This window comes from Sebastes fasciatus, chromosome 11 (genome assembly GCF_043250625.1).
Source record: "Sebastes fasciatus isolate fSebFas1 chromosome 11, fSebFas1.pri, whole genome shotgun sequence".
Classification (NCBI taxonomy): Eukaryota; Metazoa; Chordata; class Actinopteri; order Perciformes; family Sebastidae; genus Sebastes; species Sebastes fasciatus.
Window position 1 is genome coordinate 11193078 of NC_133805.1, and position 23352 is coordinate 11216429.

Genomic DNA, 23352 nt, shown 5'->3' on the forward strand with positions numbered 1-23352 from the left:
ACAGGGATGGCAAAATCTATTTGTCTAGTGTTTTGCACATTCATGGTGCCCAGAGGACGTTCCAATGACTTTGGCGATCCCTCGACCAGGGTTATTATAGAAACCTAAAACTGAAACTAAAATAAGCAGTGAAAATAAAACTATATTTCCTGGTTAAAAACTAAAAAAAAATTAAAACTGGAATGAATTTGTTCATTTTAATTTAGTTATTTAGCTATAATCTGTCACTACAGAGAAAAGGAGTCGGTATGAATCTTCGTCAACTCTCGTGACGTTGATCCACAGAAACTGAACGGACTTGACCTTCCAGGAGACGGCGCTATGCCGCAATTGCTTCACATCGGACTCTAAATTAACGAGAAGATTAAACATTATGGCCATTCCTACACAGCTCTAACCATGTATTCTGTATGTATATGTGGCTGCATACTTCTGAGACATTATAGCTTGCCCTGACAAAAACAAACTAAAAACTACTGTAAAACTAACTATATTAAAACTAAACCTTTCCGAAAAACTGAAACTAAAAAAAAACTAAAAAACAAACACACTAAAAACTAAACTTAAATGAAATCGAAAAGTCAAAACTAAAATAAAAACTAAATGAAACTTCAAAACTATTGACACAACAGTATGTTGAACGACACTACACATATTTTGGTATGTAGTGCATATTATGCGACTTTGAACGCAGCCCAAATGTTAGCATGCTAACACGCTAAACTAAGATGGTGAACTTGGTAAATATTAAAACGGCTAAACATGAGCATGCTAGCATTGTTATGGTCAAGAAAATATTTCAAATAAAGTCAATATTGGCTAACTTCAAACTTCTAACTTCGTTATTTACGTGTTATTCCATTAATGGGCAGAATGTATGTAGCAATGCAGTTCAGTATGTTCAAGTTTAGCCACTTGTCAACAAGCGCTAGATCCAAAGCATTTAGCTTGGTAACATTTCTAGTTTCCTGACATGTTAGTAGGTGCAATTTATTATTATTATTTATTTATGGAAACATATGTTGCAATGCAGATATGTTTGTTCTGACACAAACTTTAGCACATAACATCAGCCATTACTGTAGCCCTACTTCCTGTTAAAAAGCAGACATACATACACATCAAAGATGTGACCTTGCCCTCTCCATAGCTAATGACAGAACATTAATATGAAAGGAGAATAAATTGAGTATTGAGCTTTGAGTGCTGGCAGCCTCAGCAACACAAAGAGCAATGAAGATACTACACGGCACAATGTACCTGTAAATGGTAAATGGACTTGCATTTATATAGCGCTTTTCTATTTTTCCGACCACCCAAAGCTCTCTACATGTCAGCATTCACCCATTCACACATACACATTCATACACTGGTGGCAGAGGCTGCCATGCAAGGCGCCAACTTTGCCCATCAGGATCGGATCTAATCTAAATACTCATTCACACACCGATGGTTAAGCCTTTTGGAGCGATTTGGGGCTAAGTGTCTTGGACACTTTGACAGCCGGGGATCGAACCACCGACCTTCCGATTGGTGGACGGCCTGCTATACCCTCTGAGCCACAGCCAGCCCATTACTCGTTTTGAATATGAAGATAAGAAAAACAGTGGAATGTACTTTTAAAGCTAACGAGTCCTAATTTTCTCTGTAAATCTTAAACTATAGTCTAGACACAAACGGATGTCTGTCAGTTAAGTGTGACCTTTCATGATGACATCACTTGAGAAAGTGGACCAATGTCCTACTGAGCTCAACATTACAACAGAGCCAACATCCACACCTCACTAGAGTGAATGAAAAAAGCATCTGTGTGGTGACTAAATCATACTGAATGTTCATCTGATGTTCAGTTCAGCTCATGTGTCATCAGGTACTTCCAATAAGGAAGGACAGAACAGAACAGAGCTTCCATGGAATGCAGGTAAGCATGCTATTTACAGGAAACAGGAAGTCACTATGCAAAACAAGTTTTTCTTTTTTCTTTTTACAGGAGATCCATAAAATGATGATGCCAGCTCATACAAAACCACAGAGCGGCTGTTACTTTGCAAGTGCGTCAATGTGGCAAAAAGCTATTTACATTTTGCATACACTCTGCAAACTGACAACCACACTGGCAACAAAGACCAATTGTGCAGCTGTGTACAAGTCAGTCAGGTCACCATAAACAAGGTCATCAGTCTCGATATCTTGTCTTCTGACAGCGTATTACAGAATACTTACCGTGATAATGATAATCATGTGACATTGAACAGCTATTAGATCTACTGTAAGAATGTACCTGTGAAATTATCGTCTTTGCTCTAAATCTTTGTTAACTTGGGTTTGGTGAGACTGTATAGTGGCGGTGGGCTGTGTGCGTGGGAGGTCTTATGGTGAACGCTGTCTCAGTGGATAGAGCAAGGAATGACCGTTAAACATATATTAAGAGTTTAAGTTGCACTGTAAGACATGATCTGAAATATAAGTCATTAAGAGCATTTTAGTTTTTATATGACAACTTTTTAAACTTGCAATTTGGAGATTAAAAAGTTTCTATGCGAGTCGATAAAATCGCCTGACCTCTTGGGATTTTGAAGAGGCGCCATTTACCTGAGATCCCTCTATACATGATGCATGATTCCCTTCAGATAATTGTCTAAAAAAGTGTCAGTAAAATGTTTTGTTTTGAAGAGAAATGTATTTTGCATAACAAGCAGCTCAAGTGAAAGTCAACTTCATAACTCCATAAATAAAAGTCCCATCCATCAGAGGACTTAACTTTTTAAAAGTTACACCCTTATGGATGCAAAAACTTCCTAGCAACTTGACACAAATGCACTGTTTGCACACATAATAATATTGTCCTACCTTGTTGGAGGCCATGTCGCTGACAGAGCGGTAGGTCTGGATGGTCTCCAGCTGGTCCAGACACCAGTCCAGCTCCTCCATGGTCTCCATAGCCAGCTTCTGGTAGGACTCATCTGCCAACAGACACATGGACACGTAATCAGGCCCGAGAGGATCCATGTCCATAGCGGAGCCCCCCGACACCATGCGTGGAGGTACGAGGGTCCCGGCGTGGCTCGATCTCACGGAGGACTGGCCCGCAGGACATCCGGGAGACGCAGAGGAAGAGGGGGGGGTGTGCACACACAGCTCCTTCATCTTGTTATGCTCTACCGCCCCAAGAACGTTGAGGGAAGTCGTACTCTCAGACAAACTGAGAGGCTAGAGTTACTGTTTGCAGACTCTTTCTCCCTCTGTTAGTCTCTTTCCCTCGCTCTCGTGGGCTCTTCAAACCCTTTTCCACTCCGTCTGGTTCCCCCCGCCCCTTCTTGGGCTCCCTCTCCTTCACTTATCCCCCCTCTCAGTATCACTCTGCTGCCTCCTGCTGTCTGCGACCCCCCCCTTCCCTCCCATTTAAACACAAATGATGTGTACATACAGGTACAGTACACAAACCCACTGCCTGATGAGGGGCTTTTGGTGAAAGAGTCCCATCTGGCTTTGCTTGTTTATCATGATGACCCAAACAAATGCATCTGTATATCCACTATATTAAAGCTGTGGGGAGAAGAAGAAGAGGAAGAGAAAGGGGATAGAGAAAAACCTACATCAATTTATTGGATGCATTTTGTCACTGCTGCAAAGACATGCGCTCCAACTCCCTCCACTCCCGATGACTTCCTCTCTGAAACATGCAGACCACTTCAAGGCTGTACTCTGCTGAACTGCAGCAGCACACCACACCACCATGCTTCACAATCTGGCTCTCTCCTCTCTGAACCTCTCTTAGGGAGAAAAAAAAAAAAATCAAACACCAAACTCTGTGTTTGCACAAGCAACACGAGAGGCAAACTTTGACTCCCTGAATTGGGGAGGGGAGGCGGCCAGGCCGGGGTCTCGCTGTGTGCCAAAGAAACCAAAGCACTTCCTTTTTGGCCCTGAACTCGCACAAAAACACGGAGCGGAATTACTGAATGGCGGAGCGACTGCCGAGGACAATCATAGCTGTCAGTCGCTCTGTCGTTAGCAGCTACGCCTCACATGTGGTAGGCGCACAAGCTTTAGACGGAAAGGTTATGAGAAATGCACTGAGATGATAACACACGAGGGAACAAATTAAGAAGCATCATTCTCCGATATATGAGGGAGAATGTTGATTCAACAAATTTCTGCCTGGAGGGAGGTTGCGCCGAGCGCATCTGGATCTCCCCACCTTCCTTTTTCTATGGAAAAGACTGAACTTCATAGGGCTTCACACATGGAAGAAATTTACCCCATATGCTTAGCACAACAGGACAGCCAGCGTGCTGCTCCCCAATTTACGTCAATATAATGGATCAAAGCACTTCAAAGAGCAGTGATGGCGTACAGACTCTGAACCACCGGTGTTCAACAAAGCACTTCAATGAGGTCTCAGACGATGTGTGCGCAGTTGAGGAAACCTCTCACCATAGAAAGAGATCAACACAATGACAACAGCTCTTCTGAATCACAAAGGAAAGTTGAGTTTCAACCGTTTAAGCTTGACTGCGGTTTTTAGAAATCATGCCACCGGCTCCTCATATTACAGGAGCAACGACTGCTAGAACTAGACTCATTCGGGTCAGACCAATTTTTCCTGTACTTGAGCTCCAGGTAGGAGAATTCAAAGAACCCTTGGCTACAATGTGCCGCTGGACGCCAAGCTTTGCGGTTCAAACTATTCACAGGAACCACCGGCATCCAAGCCATGTAAAAGTCAGTGACACGGAGCAGAAAGTACAGCATCAAAGCAGCTCATGCACAAGGCGGTGAGCTGTTGAAACGCACCAACGTGCGGCCGTCTTGAGCCATAGGGGCAGGAGACGTCGCCAAGAAGGTGGGACCACATCCTGCCCCCGTTCCCTTCGATGAGGGCACAGGGAGACATATTAACAGGGAAGTTGGGAATCATCAAAGGCTTCCACACCGCCTGTATGACCGGGGGGATTCAGGTCATTTTCAAGCTGGCGGCTAATTCATACACACACAGTCCAGAATCTGATGGCAGTAAAAAAAAAAACTCAGACGTAGACTGCAGAACAAAAGTTTACTGTTTTTGCTGTCTGGCATCAGGCCAATTGCCTACGGCAAGAACACTGAAGCAGAACGACAACAGCTGGACGCGTCAATAACACGACAGGTTATAATCAAGTTAGAGTTGTAATTAAAACAAAGTAATGCGCACACACGCACGTAGGAGGAATGGACGGGACAGCTGAATCCATCGTCGCCTCCGGTTGATCATAAATACGGTGCTAAATGGGCTGACAGACGTTTCACAATGTCACCAGTCAAAGGTGGCGTGACGCACTTTCAGTCTGAAAAACCTGCTCCCAGACAGAGTACGAGGTACTTTTCCAGCCTGTGTTTTTTCAGTAGAAGTCTATTTTTTTTCTTCTCTTCGGTGAGTCCTAATGCTTTGGCCATATGCTGGAGGCTGCCGAGAGGACAACAGACCTCAGTGTGCAGACAGACCCCGTCTGCCTCCCCTCGCTCCCCCTCTCTCCCCTATAGGGCCACAAACCGGCCTCTGTGAGAGCCATCAACTGCACCAACGAGCAGGACCGGGCTCAAACATCCCCCCACCTCCATTCCCGCCCGAGACACCTTCCGCTCACATCCACCTCACACTGCCCCTCTCTGTGCTGTCTGGCTGGAGTTTGGTGAGCAGGACCTGGACTGCCTCATCTATTATACCACCTACTGATAAGCTAGAGCCAGTGGTGGAAGAAGTATTCAGATCCTTTACTTAAGTCAAAGTAGGGCTGGGCGGTATGGCCAAAAATCACGATACAGGTCGTTTCATATCTCGATAACCATATATATCATGATATAGCATATTTTCTTGTAGTTCAATACTAATCTATATAAAATAACCACATGGTAAAGCATATTTTTGTATACTTGACAAATGAAAAGTAGAGTAGTTTCTCATTTAATTAAGAACCGTAGTGCAAAATGATAATTATAACGATAATTATAATAATAATTATGATAATGATAATTACAAGTGTAATTATAAAGAAAAAAAAATATTTCCATATATACACATTTGTGAACCACATTGAACGGAGTGGTAGTGTAAAGTGTGATGTGAAAACAAAACTGTAATCTACAAATGATTTTACCTCAAAATAATTCACATCAGATTTTCTGAGAAATATAAATTAGTGTGTGCTTGTTATTATCAGTTTAGATGACAATTGTGTATCGCGATATCTCAAAATATATGATTTAATCACGATACGATTCCATTGAAAGATGATAAATTATCATGTTGAATTATCGCCCAGCTCTAAGTAAGAGTAGTAATACCAAAATGAAAAAGTCATTCATTACAGTTGAAAGTCCTTCATTGAAACATTTAAGTAAAATTACAAAAGTATTATTAGATAAATGTCTTAATACGTAATTTTTTTATTGATGTTATAACAAATAAGGAACATTTTAATGTTGGAGCTGGTCAAGGAGACTTTATATGCTGTTGGGTAGTTCAATCCATAATAATAATTATAACAATCAGTGGTGCAAAGTAACTAAGTACATTTACTCACAAGTTCCTTATAAGTACTGTACTTAAGTACACGTTTGAGGTACTTGTACTTTACTTGAGTATTTCCATTTTAGTTAATTTATACTTCTACTCCAATACATCTCAGAGGGAAATATATATTACTTTTTACTTCATTAAATGTATTTTACAGCTGTAATTACTAGTTACTTTGATTTGACAAACAAAACAAGTGATCAACTTATTAAATACGATATATTAAAATCATTAAAAACATCCCTGGGAAAGTCCCTGAAGTGCCCCCCAAAATGTTTTTGTTTTGGTTTGATTTTTTTAATCTTGTAGCACACGATAAAAACGTATCTTAGAAAATAAAAAATATATATAATCTTTCGGGACCTTGAAGTTCCCATGATTAAACACTCTGAAATGAGTCATTTTGCATATTGAGGACTTTTACTTTTTTGCTAAATTAAGTACATTTTGCTAATAATATTCTAGTACTTTTGCTCAAGTAGAATTTTAAAGCAGGATATTTACTTGTAACAGATTTTTTTTTTTAACGGTGTAGTATCGTTACTTTTACTTCACTAAAGGATAGGAGTAATTTTTTCACCACTGATAATACATTTGAATTCATGTTTTGTATGTAAAATCTTAACCTGCAAACTAACTAGTACAAATACATGCACTTGACAGAAAAATAACAATATTTCCCTCTGAAATGAAGTAGAGTAGGAATATAAAAAAAAACAGTCTGAAAAACTGAAACAGTCAAGTACGTCAAAACTGTTGATGAGTAAAGTACTTGAATGACCTCACAATTATCGTAAACAGCAAACATTTTTGTGTAAGCCGCATCACAAGCTTGACCTGTAAGGTTGAGGTTTTCATGGTGAAGTTGACATTAACACGGTGACTAATATGGGTTAAGTCTGGTTTGTTCTTATTAATTTGAGTTCTCTGGGAATAATGAGGCCAGTGACAACAGACGAGTCATCACCCTCAGTTGAAGTGTAAAAGCTCCGAGCTATGCTCACGTACGCAAACCAAACATTCCTCATCTCGACCTTACCACATTGAGAGGGAAAAAACACACTTTGACACGGATACTGTGGGTGCACGTGCTCAGTGTGGTTTGCGTTTGACTTCTCACTACACATGGAGCGTAGACAGAACGGGAGGGGGGGCCAATGAATCACCTTTGTATCATCCCCAATGTACGTCAATTTATTCACGAGTTGAAAGAGGGAGAAAAGGGTTTGACATACAGACGCAGAAAGAAAGAGAAAGAAATGGAGAGAAGCACCTTAATTCTACCAAATGTTTGTCCAATCAGAGAGCAACATAAAGGAGCTTTGTAATGAATACAGTACACACCTGGTGGGGAAATACACAAAAACTGTAAATATTTGTGACTCTCCTACTTGAGTAAAACAAACTTTGCTCTTGGGTCATGTAATTTGCATTGTGTATACTGCTTAAAAGGTATAATATGTAACCGTTGTTGGTTTCTGTCTGTAAACTCGTCCTCGGCTCAACAAGCGAGGGAGGGAGAGAGAGAGCAGTGGTGGTAAAGCAAGCTATAGAGTGAATGAAGAGGGGGAGCGGCGTTAATGAGAACAAAGCAGTGAGTCGGAGAAATAAAACGTTATTTTCTGATTGTTTCACGGCGGTTACGTTCTAAAGCACAAATAAACACGACCACAAGCATGCGGGAAGGTGCCGCGTTGCTGGATTTTGAATGAAGGCAGCCGAAGGACAGGCTTCATCCTGTTCGCTGTGTGTCAGCGCTGCTCTCGGTCAGGGGAGGGTGGGGAGGGTGGGGGGGGGCTCAAGGCTGTTTGCTGACGCCCCAGAAGTGTCCCGAACAAAGCAAAATAAGACGAAAAGAGAAAATACAGGTAGAGGGCTGCAGGGTCTCTGTAGATCGACACCACCACACACGTCTAGTGAGTCAGAAGTAGGGGTGTGACGAAATATCGTGTCACGAAATATCGCGATATAAAAACGTGACGATATGCTTCGTCGAGACGAAACACTGAATCAGGATATCAGGGCATAATAGATACTACGTACATATGGCTCCGGGCAGCTGCAATCTCTTCCTGCTGCTGTTCAAGGCCTATGGAAGGAGGCTGAGTATGCGTCCGCAGCTTCAGTAACACTGCGCATGTGTCATACCCCCAGAGCCATGTCCGCCCGTGACTCAGCCTCCTTTCATAGGCCTTGTCGGAGCTCCACACACATCAACACACACAGCGCAGCCAGTGAACAGCTGATCAGAGAGGCTGCGGTGGAGGAGACGAGTTGACGCTACGCTCGTTGCTGTTAGCGGACTTGCAAAGTTTTATTGCACTTACTGTCTCTCATCCTCCACTGCTATGTTTACACAAGCAGAGCTCGGCAGCTAACAGCTAACTGTAAACGCGTGCAAGTTATTTACTTGAGTTGTGAATGACTTTAGTTCCCTCTAGTAAGCCGTGTTTCAGTGAATGTGTCTTCTGTATAGGAGCAACGAAACCCTCGGCTACACAAGACTGAAACTAAAGCTGGCAGTAGGCTGTGAAGTCCAACTGTTTAGGTTAGTCATGTATCTTACTGGTAAACTGATCAGCTGGCTGAGACAAAGCCCCCCACCAGCCTTAACGTAACCTGCAGCAGTGAGTGGCATCAGCAGAGGACAGGAGGAAGGACTGATACCATAAAAAATCAATTTATAGGGCAAACAACAGCATTGTTTTTTTCATTTTGTGTCTTTTGAATAAAAGGCTATTTTTTCAGTCATATATTTTCATTTTTCAAGTTTTGTTAAAATTATTGTTATAATATCGAGATCGTGAATCCAATATGGTGTATCGTATCGTATGCTCAGTGAATCGTCACAACCGTAGTCAGAAGTGATGATTGAGAGGCATCAGTTTATACATTGTTTTTCAGAAAATTCTTGCATATTATACCTTTAAAAAAATCATAAAATGAATGCTTCCCTTCTATTATATTTATATATGTATGCCTTTGTGTGCATAAATTCTGTTTATTTATTTTTTTATCTACTGTTATTTTGATACCTCAGTAAAATAAGTGACTACTGTATGAGACATTTGATATATTAGGAGAGTGGTGTCATGTTTAAAGGAAGTAATCTCTGAGGAACCGGTGGTTTGGTGCACATTTACAGGAAGGTCCAGCCCCGAAACCACACCATCGCACTTGTCTGTGCTCTCTCACAAACAACCTCAACCGTCACTCCTGATTAGGTTTCTTCATAGTCAACAACAACTGGTGCAGAATCTCCTCACCTGTCAAAACAAAAGGCTTCAACAGTTAAACCAACACACACAGAGCTCATCAGGGCTTGTTTGACAGCTCCTTGACAATGCACCATGGAGCTGTGTTGGCGCGGGCCAGCCGGAGGGATGGGCTGCAGCGAGGTTTTATGACTGTGCTGACGTCAATGACATAATTCAAATACTTATCCAGGCAGCATGCTTCCAGCCCTCCGGATCCGCTCCTCTGGCTTTGAGCCTGGAAAACCTGACATGGATTCCCTGCTGCAGAGCAGAGTAACTGCTGCAGACGGGAGCGGAATCGGACTGCCCAGACTGGAAATGACAGGTCAAATTTGTTCTGGCTGTCAGTTTGCGGTCAGCTGTCCGTCTGTGTGTCCAACCGCTGTCCATCTGTTTGTTCATTATTTTAAATGTGACGGAGTACACTTCATCATCAGTAATGATATTTAAACACTTGTCTCATGCACAAATAATATGGGCAAGAAATCATCCAGACACACTCTGAGGTTGGATGTAGGTTGGATTTAATTATAAATATTTGGACACAGTTTACTAGGCTGTTAAAAAACACCACCACTGCTTTGCATTGTCCTTACAATAGGCTTCTATATTTTGTGCTGCACTTCTATGCATTCACACACAGACTTGCACAACTGCAAACAAACACTCCTGCCCTGATTTATTGCCCTTGTTAATTGGAATCAAGGTGCAAATTACCGGTGATTACCAATTGCTATTCTTCCCTTTCATTCTGTCAGAATAACCGGTTTCAGATCAGTCTTTCATTACTTCGCTTTCAAGACATGTTTACAAAGAGAGACAAAAGATGGATGAGTAATGCTTATTTTCTGACGCACGAAGTCACATGGCCTTTCCAAGTTATTTCAATGTGCATGTGTGAATGCAGTTTTCTGCGGTGCCGAATTAATTTTTCTCACAGGATGAACTGTAGTAACTTCTTTCTGAGCAGCTGGCATGCATCCCGCAAAGAGAGACAAACAGGTTTTTGGGTAAAACCGACCCGGCGGCACGCATCGTGTGCGGGCCCAATGTAAACATAATAATAGGCATCTCCGGCACATGAGTGTACCGATCAGACCGACTATATAATTATGAGTACATTCTCCCCATCTACGTAAACGTATGCACGTTTACATTTTCACTGAACTGGAAACATAGGTGAAGTCATTGACGGTTGCTATGGTCTATTTAGCAGCTCAGTGGAAACGCAGCTCTTTTCTGCGGCGCTGCCAAGATGTGGACGGGGTTTCGGACCAGCAGGGTGATACAAGTAAACATGACATAGCCTAACCATCGGGGCTTAGCCCGGAGCTCTGTAGGGGGGCATATTTTTGATAAACAAGCTCTATTTTGATGCTATTTTTATGCACTCTGGCACCTTATTTACATGCAAAGTAGCCTACACGTCTTAATCATTGGAAAAAATTGAAATGTGTACCTAAAAAACAGTTGTTTACTTTTCAGATTAATTATGAATTGCGATGTAGAAAATAGAGGTCGACTGATAGTGGGCTTTTAAAGGCCGATATAATAACGATAGTTTGGAGCAGGAAAAAGCTGATTGATCGGACAATACCTTCTTTACTTTTAATAAATCCATTTTTTTCTTACTCTGAATTTAATCATTAGTAAGAGAATATCGTGAAGTGTGATTTGGTGGATTACGACGTTGAAATATGTTCCATTTATTTGCAATGGGCGATGAGCTGTTCTGTGGCTTTTGACTGACCAGGATTACTTCTGTTGCTTGTCCTGTTATGTTGTGTTGTTAAATGCCACTCTTCTAAACCATTTGTGTTCAAGCATATTCCCAGGGTTAAGGAGGATCCTAAGGTGTGCGATTTAATTTCATGAATGGATGGTTTCATCATGGCTGGATTATTTGGAAGAAAGAACGCCTTAATAGGGAAATAAATGATTCACTGTTACTTTAATTTCCCTAAGTGTCTGACTGTCTTGTATCTTGGACAAAGAGCTGATAGTGTTGCGTTATATATATTCAAGAGAGAACTCTTTTTCTCCCCCTCTCCCTTGACTTTGTGTATGGAGCCTCCATGTAAAACGGTGATGTACGTCCCCGCGTGACTGATCCGAGGCTGTGCTGCCATCAGAGCCCAGTTTCGCCAAAAACGATAGTTTATAAAACCTCCCATTGGCGCCGATTAATTGGCCAAACTAATTAATTGATCTACCTCTAGTAGAAAATATCTACGCTCTGCCATTTCTCCTCTACTGCAACGTGAGTCACGTAGCGCTGGCCAACAGACCCACACACACACCAACGCTTTAAAACTTATGCGTAAGCTATGATGTTTTTATTAGTCTATATGATGATTTAACCCTTGGCCTCAAAGGCTATGTCAGGGACGTCTTACACAATGGTGGACAAACCTTTTTCCCTTTGGAAGGCCATTAAGGAATTTTGATGAAAGGGCACTGCAATGGAAATATATTGCAAGACATTGCAGTGTGTAAACATTAATATCTAAAGGCCAGACAAAGGGAACATTCCCTCCAAGAACAACGTGAGGTTTCAGTAACCAGACCCTGCTAGTGATAACCGTTACAGATTAATCACCAGTCCTGGCGGTGAAAGACGTCACGATCGAGCATTTTCCTCAAAAGTTCTATTTATCAGGCGTTATGTGGAGCAAAGCCTATAATCTGAATCAGTCAGGGAAGAGGGAACCCTTTGTTGGCGGCGGGGCTCACGAGACTGCATGTGATGGAGCCAAATTTGAAGCGTAAACTGCAAACTCGCATGATGAAAAGTACAATCCCCTCACGTTACTGGAGTAAGATTGTGAACAGCGTAAACAGCCTGCAGTGACGCATTTGATTTTTAATATACCCCCCCTGTTGTACACTTTCACCCAGTCACTGCGGTCACGTTCCTGCTCTTTATGTTTATTCCATTCAATCTGACCTTTTTTCTTTTCTTCTCCCATATTGCATCTGATTAAAGGGCTCAAACTGTGACGTCTCTCTCTGACCTTTGCTTCGTCTTCTTTCTTTCCCATCTCACTCTGCAACAATCTGGCATATCTCTCACCCTCCCTGGAGCCCACTCGATCTCTGTGTCTAACCTCACCATCTTCCTACAGGAACACACGCTCTTAATTTCTTAGTGTTTCACTCTATTTCACTGTGCCCATTTCAAATCCCTTTAGAGGAGGTCTTAAAAAGTTTCATAGAGCTCCTAATTGGCCATCTAAGCTGAGCTCATGCCCAGAAAGACGCAGGTACTGCATCTTTTCCACAACTGGGGATATTACCTCAGTGAACACACAGACGCAAAACAGGAAAAATCTGTTCTCCTTTTCCGGTTGACGAAAACGAGACAGAAAGCAGCAGGAGGGAGGATATGAGGGCATCTTTCCTTGTGATATTGTTAATTGTTGGAGTCTCCTCGTGAACAATTACTATTATTTAGTGGCAGGTGTACTGTATGTTCTTTGTATTGGCAGGAAAAGATGACGATGGTGATATTCTATCTAGAACAGGAAGCTGTATTAGAACCATATGTGTAATACTGTGTGTCATAGAGTTCAGACTAATTCAAACATTAAGTTAATCATGCTTGTTGTTCGCCTTTCATCATCAACATGCATCATGATGGACGCCAACAACGGAATGGTTTCATTCATCAGAGATTACTCTGAAGGTCAAGGTTTGTGAGAAGTGTGGAGGAGGAGGAAAGACAATGAGAGAGTTGCGCAGTTGTCTTGTATTTTTTCCTGTTGCGGGACGCTTCAAGCAGCCCATCTGTGCTGATAGGAAGTGGAGAGCGCCTGTGTGCAGGCCGCGCTGACGTCAATCAGGCTTGAAGAACCAGTGTAGCAGGAACTAATAGCTCCACCTCCCTTTCTTTCACCCGTCCCTTCCCTCCTTCACATCTGAATCTTTACCATTAAATCTCTCGACGTGGCTCTCGCCCTATTTCTTTCCTTCTGTCCGTTCACAACATCAGTACATGGGAATTTGTCTAGTCATAGTTTCTTGTATCTATAACTCATATGATTACAGTTTCTATTTGCATATGTAAAAATGCTCAAAGATAACACAGCTCAGCTCGTGCAGATTCTTGTCACAAGCACATCAGATTTCTGTCTCTAGTTTTTATGCATAAAACTACACATATGAGGATCCACATGACTGGACTATCTTTCAAATCCTCCAACAGCAAAACTTAACTTTTGACTTCTTTGAACTTATATTACCTCCACAATAAAAACAACGCTGAATTGCATTGCTTATTGCAGGCTCATGATGGTAGGACTCACCTGACAGACAGACTTTAGTAAGAGGAGGCTGATTCGCAGCAGGAGACCTCCTGCAACCAGAGAGAAACAAGCCAGTAACTATTAAAATCAAGATGCGTAACAAGGGGTTGCAGTATTTTATTCACAGTGCGATTGGGTTTAAGCAGCAATCATTGTTGCCACAGCACAAACACAAACCAGATGCTCCCTCAGTTCTCTGAACTGGACACATGCAGGTCAGGCTATACCATGTGACATTGTCATGTCTAATTCAGTTTTGGCTCACAGTGACCCCTCTCTCTGAGGTCGTATTGACTCTGACTGTGTGTGCACCTCTGGCAAACCTGATGCAACTGCAGCTGATGACCTGGTTCAGTGATCAGAGGGAGCTGCTTTCGTGCACTCAAATGAGATGAGGTAACCCACGCTTCCACCAAAAAATTAAATAAAATTTAACTGTATGCTGCAAACCAGCTTTTGCATTAAAAGCACAAGTCTCTCTGATTCTGTGCTTGGTTTAATGGGAGTGCTTCCTTCATGAGACAATAGTATTTGAAATGTTTTTTGATGCATTGGCGCCCCCAAGTGAGTTATGTTGGTATCTTGAATGGTAGCCTCTAAACATATTCCTGAAAGCTAAAAATTCACATGCAGATTTTCTACAAAAGAAATCATGTTGTGGATTTTTGATCAGCTCACAAATATAAAAAAAAAAAAATCATATCTGCAACATGTAATCACTTTAAAAACAAAAACACACACACACAAGCAGACACTATAATAAAAGTGATGAGATTACTTACTTATTGGATGCACACTGTACATTTGTCAAGGTGGTGAAATTGTTCCTGACAGTCCGAAGGCTCGCAAGAACCTTAAAAAACAAAGCAAGAAAAACAGGGATGAGAAGAAAGGTGGGGTTGAAGTACGAGGAATATCACCATGAAAAAGACAAAAATAAAAAAAGTTATATAGAAATATTTTGAGGCTTGAGAGAATATACAGAATTATAATTTAATTTATATAATATTCATAGTGTTGTGATAATGTGACGGCTACTACTGCAAAAAAGCAAAATGTGTTTTCTGTATTTTTAAGTATTCTTGTTTGCATGGAAATGCAGCTCATTATGCAGACTGACTGACTAATTACTGTGTCTGGGTAATTCAGAATTGTTGATTAGCAGTCTCGTTTTTGCAGCTGCCTCTCGATGCTGAATGGCGCTCGTCATTCCCACTCCCGCCCAAATCAATGCTCAACCTTTAGGAATTACTGATGTGCATTCGGTTAAATTTAAGCACGTTCATAAACCGGGACTTTCTCTTAAATATGTTGTAACAAGGTGGGGAACTATAGCTGCTGAATTCATAAGGCTGCAATCTGAAAGAGTGCACCATTATGAACAACAGCACAAAGTATCTACTGTCCTCCAAGTTTCAATCATCACATGACATTTTGATTGTTTGGAGCTAATTGCAACCAGAGAGCAGAGCTAGACAGGTCCAATTCAACTACAGTTGAAGTCTAAAATACCTTGCCATGCCTACTAAAACCCACCAGGGGGCAGAGAAGTTAATCATTCCTTAGTGAGTGAGTTACTTTCTGGATCCATGAGGTGCTTCACATCATAAAAGCCCTTGGGGAAAAATGTGTTTGCCAAAAAATGCTCCCTAGCAAAACACCATTAAGATGACTTTGAAGTTCTTTGGAGCAGATTTATTTATTTAATTTATTTCTCTTACCTGAGCAAATGGAGTCACAATCAAGTCCTCTCCATGCCTGAAATGAGATGGGATGTGAAAACTATTAATAAAGACACAGTTGAACATACTGGATTTGATACGACAACAGTCTCTCTCAATGATTATTTCAACTCACAGTTCTCCAACAATGGAGGAGTTTCGAGACAAGGACTTGGGCGATAGTTCGTAGTCGCTGTCAGAGCGGTACAGGAAGGACTCCCGGCGTTGGCCGTGGCCCGCCAGGTTGGGATGTAGAACCAGACCTGAACCCGGGGAGGCCTGCAGGTCTGAAGGACTGCAGCATAACGATGGACCATTTTCCCCTTCAAAGCTAAGAGAACACAGAGAAAAACAAACAAATGTAATCAGTTAAGGCGAAACACTACAGGGAAAAACATGTTTTTTTCATGCACTGGTCAATTATGAGATAATAATACACATCTTCTTTCAGACTAGTGGAAAGAAAACATCCAAAATACACAATTGGGTGTTTATTTTACTACTTGCTTCTGTAGATTTCTCCTAAATTTACCCAAAGTTAACATTAGATAATGCCTCATTTGCATATTTAAACATACATTTTCAGAAAACTTGTAATAGAAAAAGTAGTTGTCTTAATGTAAGTAATCAACTGGGGAGGTTTCATGGTGATATCCATTATAGGATCTTGCAAAATCTTACAATACATATTGTAAAGGCCATTTTCTCAAAATGAGGTTTTTCCTCATACCGTGAGCCAGAAATCTCCACTTCAGCAGTTCTTACATACACCAAACTTTCCAGTTTCATTCCCATCTATATTCTGAAGGTTTTTTTACATAGAGGGTTGTTTATACATCATTCATAGCCTGATTTATAGAACATTGTATTCCTAAAAAGTTATTTTTTTATGGCTGTTGACAACATTTTCTGATATATGGAGTGATAAAAAGAGATATCTAAAATCCCATGTGTAAAAACTTTTGACTCTAATAGGTAAACAAAATGAATGTTCAGATTTCCGTTCTGGAAATGTATGCAAATTAGCATACATTTAATAAGATAATACCCAATTTGCATATCTAAACCTACAATTTCCAAAAACATGTAATACAAAAAATTATTGCCTTAATGGAAGTAAACAACTGGGGGAAGTTTCATGGTGATATTTATTTGTTAAAATATGTTATCCTATTCACATGTAGTGTCTCCTCTTCGGAAAAAAAGAAAGAAAAAGTACTTTTTATATTTAGAGAGCATGCATATTATTAAATGAAATCAGTGAATGGTTTTTAGTCATTCCTAAATCATTACCTTTACGGAGTCTATGTCTGATCAATCATCAATCTAATCATTTACATCATCAGCATCATCATGTACTGAGTACTTTCAATAAGCTGCCACTAAGTCCTGGCTTGCGCAACATGTTCACAAATCCCGTCCAGGAAAGAGATGGTTGCATAAACCCTAAAATGATTACTCACCCATCCATCCATGGCCTAAAAACCCAAACTATTGTGCTCATTAAATAAGTATGCTTTGCTGGTCAGTGAGAGGAGGAGGGGTTGTTTTTTATTGTAAACTACTCCTCTGCTCTGGTCTGTGTCTCATCACAATAAAATGACAGCTGCACTCATTCATCCCCACTCACAACCAGCGGAGAGAGATTAGCTCCTTATGGTGTGATGTCGGGCTTGTTCAAGTGTTTTTTATTTAGCCTCATTTATAGTGACAGATACACTCCACCATAATGGATCTATTGTGTGCTGTAGTGTCTGTATCTACCTGCTCAGGGAGTGCAGATGGTAAACACAGTAGTTTAATGTGGAACAAGCATCTCATCTCATTGTTTGGGATTAATGTTTCTGTACATGGTCCTTGACAAATAAATTGAATTAGGATAAAATAAAAACATAATGCAACATTTAATCAAATAGTTTGAAGCCTAAGTTAATTTCCAATGCGTGTCCCCGGCCTGTAAAACATACAAATACAGTCCAATAGAAAAATATGCAATTATAGAAAACAAAAAGAGATAGTGGAAGAAGTCTTGAACTTATCAAGACAAGAATAAATGCTCAAAGCAAAAGCAAACCAACAAGTAGGGATGCACTGATCCCCCTTTTTCAGTCCCGATACCGAGCACAGATCCCAGTGTTTAATCAATAAGCTCTATGTCTCACTGTGTGGAAGTGACTGGGATCATTCTTTTATGTGTAAGGGAACATCAGGCTTCGACTTAAACATTACTTTCCTAACTTTGTAAACCAATTTAACAAATAAATATTTAGTCAATTGTTATTTATTATTAAAATAATAACTTGTACACTAGCAACTTGGTAAAAAAAATCTTCAAATAAACAGGAATTACAAATCAAGTGTAAACCTTTTTAATGCAGCAACAAATTAGTCAAAACGTAAACAGTAATTGAAATTGCAGTATATAATGTGTTTAATAAACATAGAACTGAATTGTATAGATCAGCTCCAATGTAACCGATATCTGATCCAGCTATTTGAGTCAGTATTGGCCCGATATCCAATCCGGTATCGGTGCATCCCTACCAACAAGCAGCCAATTTTATTCGAAGTGTGCATGTTTTGTGCAAACATCTGCAATCCATCCACCCAGCGTGTTTGCTGACGCCACATTGGAACCAGCACAGACGGATATAATCGGTTTGTCCGCATGGAGTTGGTGCAGGAGGAGAGGACGAGCTATTGTGTAACCAGATGATCAGCAGGTCGGAAGGACCGGAGTTTAGAGTGAAAGGTCAAAGAGTCAACTCCCCGCAGGACCAACAGATGCCACAAATCATGAATCCCTCTCACTAAGTCCTGAGTTCAGCTTGGATAATATAAGAAATGTTGACATTTTAAGTCCAATTTCAGCAGGAATGTGTTAGTTCTCATTAAACCAGCCCGTCTAAAAGTCTTCTCATGTAATGGAACAACTGTCCCAAAGGTCACTTCACCATTTGCCCCACATTTCATGCACCACGTGGGATTAACCGGGCTCATATCCCAGTGAGACGCTCTCAGTCCCACACCTCTGCCAGTAAAGCTCAGATTAATGTGAAATGTGCAAACTGATTACGCACAAGCTGAGTGATAAACGTCATCTGTGTTGCCGTTTTGCGTCATCCAAATCCCAACAACGTTAACAACATGCTTTTACCTACATCTATCTGATCTTTTAATCTGACACAAACAGGAAAATCACAGTCTGCCACAACGACGCATCATCTCTGTAGAGCCAGATCCTAGATACTGTAGAGCATTACAGAGGTTTACAGAAATAAAACTCACTTCTCTTTCTTTTTTGGAAATAATTTCTTTTGGCAATGCACTGTAAAGTTTGAATTTCCCATTGCAATCTACCAATGATGCAATCACTCTAAAGCATCTAGACACATGTAGCAAGAAAAGAAAGACAGAAAGGCTCAAAACACAGTCTAGATCAACAGTTTAGCTCAATAAAATAGTTTCAAAAAAGAAGAAAAGAAACCCAGAAATATTTTAAAGACTAAAGAATCACCTGGGAGCCGAGAGGTATGCTTTACTGACCACATCCTCGCTGAAGTCAAAGTGCCCAACCCTGCACCTAGGGGATCTCCGCGGCATTCTTCTCTCTCTTCCACCTACTCCCTTCTTCTCATCAGGCAACAAAAAGCCCCGATACTGTGGCTGCTCGCTCATACACACTCAAACACACACTGACAGACCCTCTTTCTGTGCAGTAACAGGCCACGTGCTGGAATAACGAAAGCTTGGCAGATCGCTAACAGGCAGATCTGGACTGGAACACTTGCAGTTGCTCTGTTTATCTGACCGCCTGTCCTTTTCCCCCTCTATATTAAACCACTGAAGATTAGTCAGTGCGTTCATCATCCCACCCGCCCTTCACTCGGCTACCTATGATGTCCTATGAAAGGATATGCACTAGAGTTTACGGTGAAAAGGGAGGTATTAAAGTGGAAAATCATGACTCCCAATTATTTAAGGGCTGCAACTAATGATTATTCTCATTGTCGATTACTTTCTCCATTAATAGATCAGTTGTTTGGTCTATTGGGCTGTTTCCCAAAGCCCAAGATGATTGATTGATTTGTCCACAACTCAAAGATATTCCGTTTACTGTCATAGAGGAGTAAAGAAACCAGAAATATTCACATTCAAGAAGCTGAAATCAGAGAATTTTGACCTTTTTTTTCTTACTCAAACTGATGAATCGATCAAAATAGTTGCAGATTCATTTAATAATTGACAACTAATCAATTAATCGTTGCAGCTCTAATTTATTCGTCAACTTAGAAAATGTCCCTACTGTGCATATGGTGTAATAATTATTTTGTGTATTACAAGATTTCTAAACCTTTAATTTTTAAATATGCAAATGAGTTATTATCTTATTAAATATGATGAAATAATTTGCATCCATATCCAAAACAGAAATCTTAACATTGGATAAAGCCATGTTAAAAAATATTGTTTCATTTTGTTGACATATTAGAGTCAAAGCTATCTTTTTAATCACTTCATAAATCAGAAAATACTGTCAACAGTCATAAAAAAAAAATGTTTTTTAGGAATAAAATATTATATAAATCAGGCTATGAACAATCCACTCTGTAAAAACCTTCAGAAAATGGATAGGAGTTAACCTGGAAAGTTTGGTGTATGTAAGTGCGACTGAATTGAAGATTTCTGTCTCAGAGTATGAAAGAAACCAAATTTTAAAGATATATATTATAAAGTTCCATACATTTTGCAAGACACTGCAGATTAATAGGATACACAAATTAACTAATAGATACCACCCTGAAACTTCCCCAGTTGATTACTCACATTAAGACATTTATTTTTTATATTACAAGTTTTCTGAAATTGTATGTTTAAATAAGAAAATGAGGCATTATCTAATGCTAACTTTGGGTTAACTTTAGGAGAAATCTACAGATGCAAATAAACACCTAGATGTGTATTTTTGATGTTATGGAAACAAAATAGCCCAAAATCTCAAAATGAACCAGTGCATGATCTTTTTACCTGGGGTGTCTCGCCTTAAAAATTAAAACTGCATTATCAGGATCACAAGAGAACACAGTGAGACTACAAGCCACTCCTTATTTGGGTAGGAGAGCAGGACTGAGATGGAGGGACTGTTAGTAGGGTAGAGGTGTGTGGGACAAGGTTCCCAAGAATGCGGTCGAGCGATATTTCAGTCCAACATGATCGCCAAAAATAAGCCAAGAGATGATCCTATTCAAGGGTTTGTCTTAATTTAGCATAGGAATTTACTTCTTAGACTGTTCTCCTTACAAAATGACCACGAACATAACCAACAAAAAACACTATGTTCTAGTTTTGGCAGAGGACAGAGTATTATTAGCAATAAAGTTCATATATTGTATGACCACATACAATACAACAAATAGAGTTCATTTATCTCTAGAGGTAACTCAATAGGCTGATAGTGTGACTGACTGGGAGACATTGAGACTGAGAAGAACCAGAGCCTCCCATTATCAACTGAGTGCAAACGGAGGAAAAAAAGAAACAGGCTGGCTTTCATAACCAAGACCTCCGCTATATAAACATATATTTTTAAAAACGCCAACCGGATCCCTAAGTAATCATGAGCACTGATGATGAGCATTTATTCATGCAAGGGTCAAGGAAGGGAACAGCACATCCCAGAGGAAAAACACTCTGATCAGATTGTACTTTTCAATGTTTCAACAACAGAAACAAGTTATGATGAAATAATGTCATCATCTTTCACACATTTCAACACATATTGAAATGTTGCACTGTGATGGCATGTGTCTAGATTTATTTATTTATGTATAAATAAATAAATTGACTAAAAAAATAGCACAGGATCTGGATAAAATGTATTCAATAAACTATACTATTGTAAATCTGCTACTGCTGTCGCCACGGCATCTGTTGTATATAATTCATCCTGGAATAAGATTCCTCCTCTGACGCTTTTCCCGAGGTTAATCACAGATTTTGTCTCTTTCCTGTTTGAGTTCATTATCCAAAATGAGGTTTTAAAGATGGAGCACGTTGTATATTGTACAGATTGTAAACGCCCTCCGAGACAAGAAGGTTTTTGGCTCTATAAATAAACTTGACATGCGGGAAACTGCAGCCAATTATCATCGCCAGACTCTTCATATGTTACTGGCAATTTCCAGTGTTTTTACATACCAAATAATCCCTTTAGATAAATAACTCTCCTGGACTCTAACTCACCCCTGGAGCAGGGACATATTTTGGCAACTTGAAATAAGCTACTGTTAAATAAGGGTCTGTGTGAGTTCATAAATAAATCCAAAATAACCACGCACCTGCTGTAGCTCTCTAAAACACATAAATAAGTAGAGCTGACAAACAAAGAGTGAAGCAACAGCTCTCTCTCTTTCTTTGTCTCGTCCTCTCACACAAACATACCAACCCGAGTCTTACCAGGTGTTCGCTACAGTGAAGCGCCGGTATCGACGGAGATGCTTGTTTACCACCTGCTTGCGAAAGCATCTTTCTGGTGAGAGTTCCCGGCCACCAGGATTAACAGCATCACTACTGCATGAGTCTGCCTGGTCCGACCTGTTCTCTCCGCTGGTTTCCATTAGTGCAGCTCCTTTATAACCACTTCTGATGTGAGAAGAGTGCCAGCACTTTCCTGAAGTGTGTTAAAAGCTACGGCCTTTCAAAGAAACAGATGAAATCACACTGTTTGGAAAACTATCAGAGCCTTTTCTCACTGGTCTTATGTTAGCAAAGAATAAGGAGTTATTGTATTGAAATCAAAAAGACATATGTATTGAAGAAAAGACATCTCCTTCCCTCCATCCTCCATCCCTCCTTTCATCATCAACACGCCGATTGGCTAATCAATAAGAGCTGGAAAATAACGTGGTGGAGAGTCCTCAGTGAGTGACGTGCAAGAAACAGAGCAGAAGTTTTCCAGCTCCTGACCTTTAATCCAGATAAATGCAGCCCATGCTTCTAAAAAGCAGTAGAGCAGAGCATGAGAATTATGGAGATGAAAGCTACTGAGACAATACATCTCTGAAGAGAGCCCGTAATCATCTGTAGTTTAGTGGGTTGAGTCATAGAGGTTCAAAGAGAAATGGCGCATGTGGCTAATTGCCATTCAATATAGTTAAGTAGCAGCCATCATAAAAACTCCCTTTTATACATATTGGCTCCATTAATGTTACCATGGAACAGCAGCACACTGTCTTCTGCCTCAGCGGACAACAACAGTGCATTCAATTAAATGACTGCCAAATTATCTTGTACCATCTGATGTCTTAGAAATGAGCAACATTTGTGTTCTTCTCCGGTACACAGGGTTACAGTCATGACTGCAAGAAACAACTAAAAGTAAGAAGAAGCACAACGTGTTGAAAACACTGTGGTGAACCAAACTAAAAATATAAATGTCACGGCAAACTTTGCAGTCAAAAGTAGATGGGAGAAAACACCAGCCTCCTGCTATTACCAACACACGACTTCTTCTG

At 40.4% G+C, this 23352-nt stretch overlaps 1 protein-coding gene across 2 annotated transcripts in view; it reads right to left on the reverse strand.

Annotated features, from left to right (window-relative positions):
- The window catches only part of LOC141776780 (3',5'-cyclic-AMP phosphodiesterase 4B-like), a 57464-nt gene that overhangs the window by 11323 nt on the left and 22789 nt on the right, over positions 1 to 23352 (reverse strand). The window contains exons 1-6 of one of the 2 annotated variants that reach the window (XM_074650578.1): positions 19356 to 19509; positions 15975 to 16169; positions 15839 to 15875; positions 14900 to 14970; positions 14118 to 14167; positions 2851 to 2963 (exon numbers count right to left, since the gene is read on the reverse strand). In XM_074650578.1, the coding sequence (XP_074506679.1) occupies positions 2851 to 2963; positions 14118 to 14167; positions 14900 to 14970; positions 15839 to 15875; positions 15975 to 16169; positions 19356 to 19441 (552 nt within the window). In that variant the 5' untranslated portion in view covers positions 19442 to 19509. Of the gene's footprint in view, positions 1 to 2850; positions 2964 to 14117; positions 14168 to 14899; positions 14971 to 15838; positions 15876 to 15974; positions 16170 to 19355; positions 19510 to 23352 lie in introns of those variants that run through there. The other variant, XM_074650577.1, reaches the window with a different exon arrangement.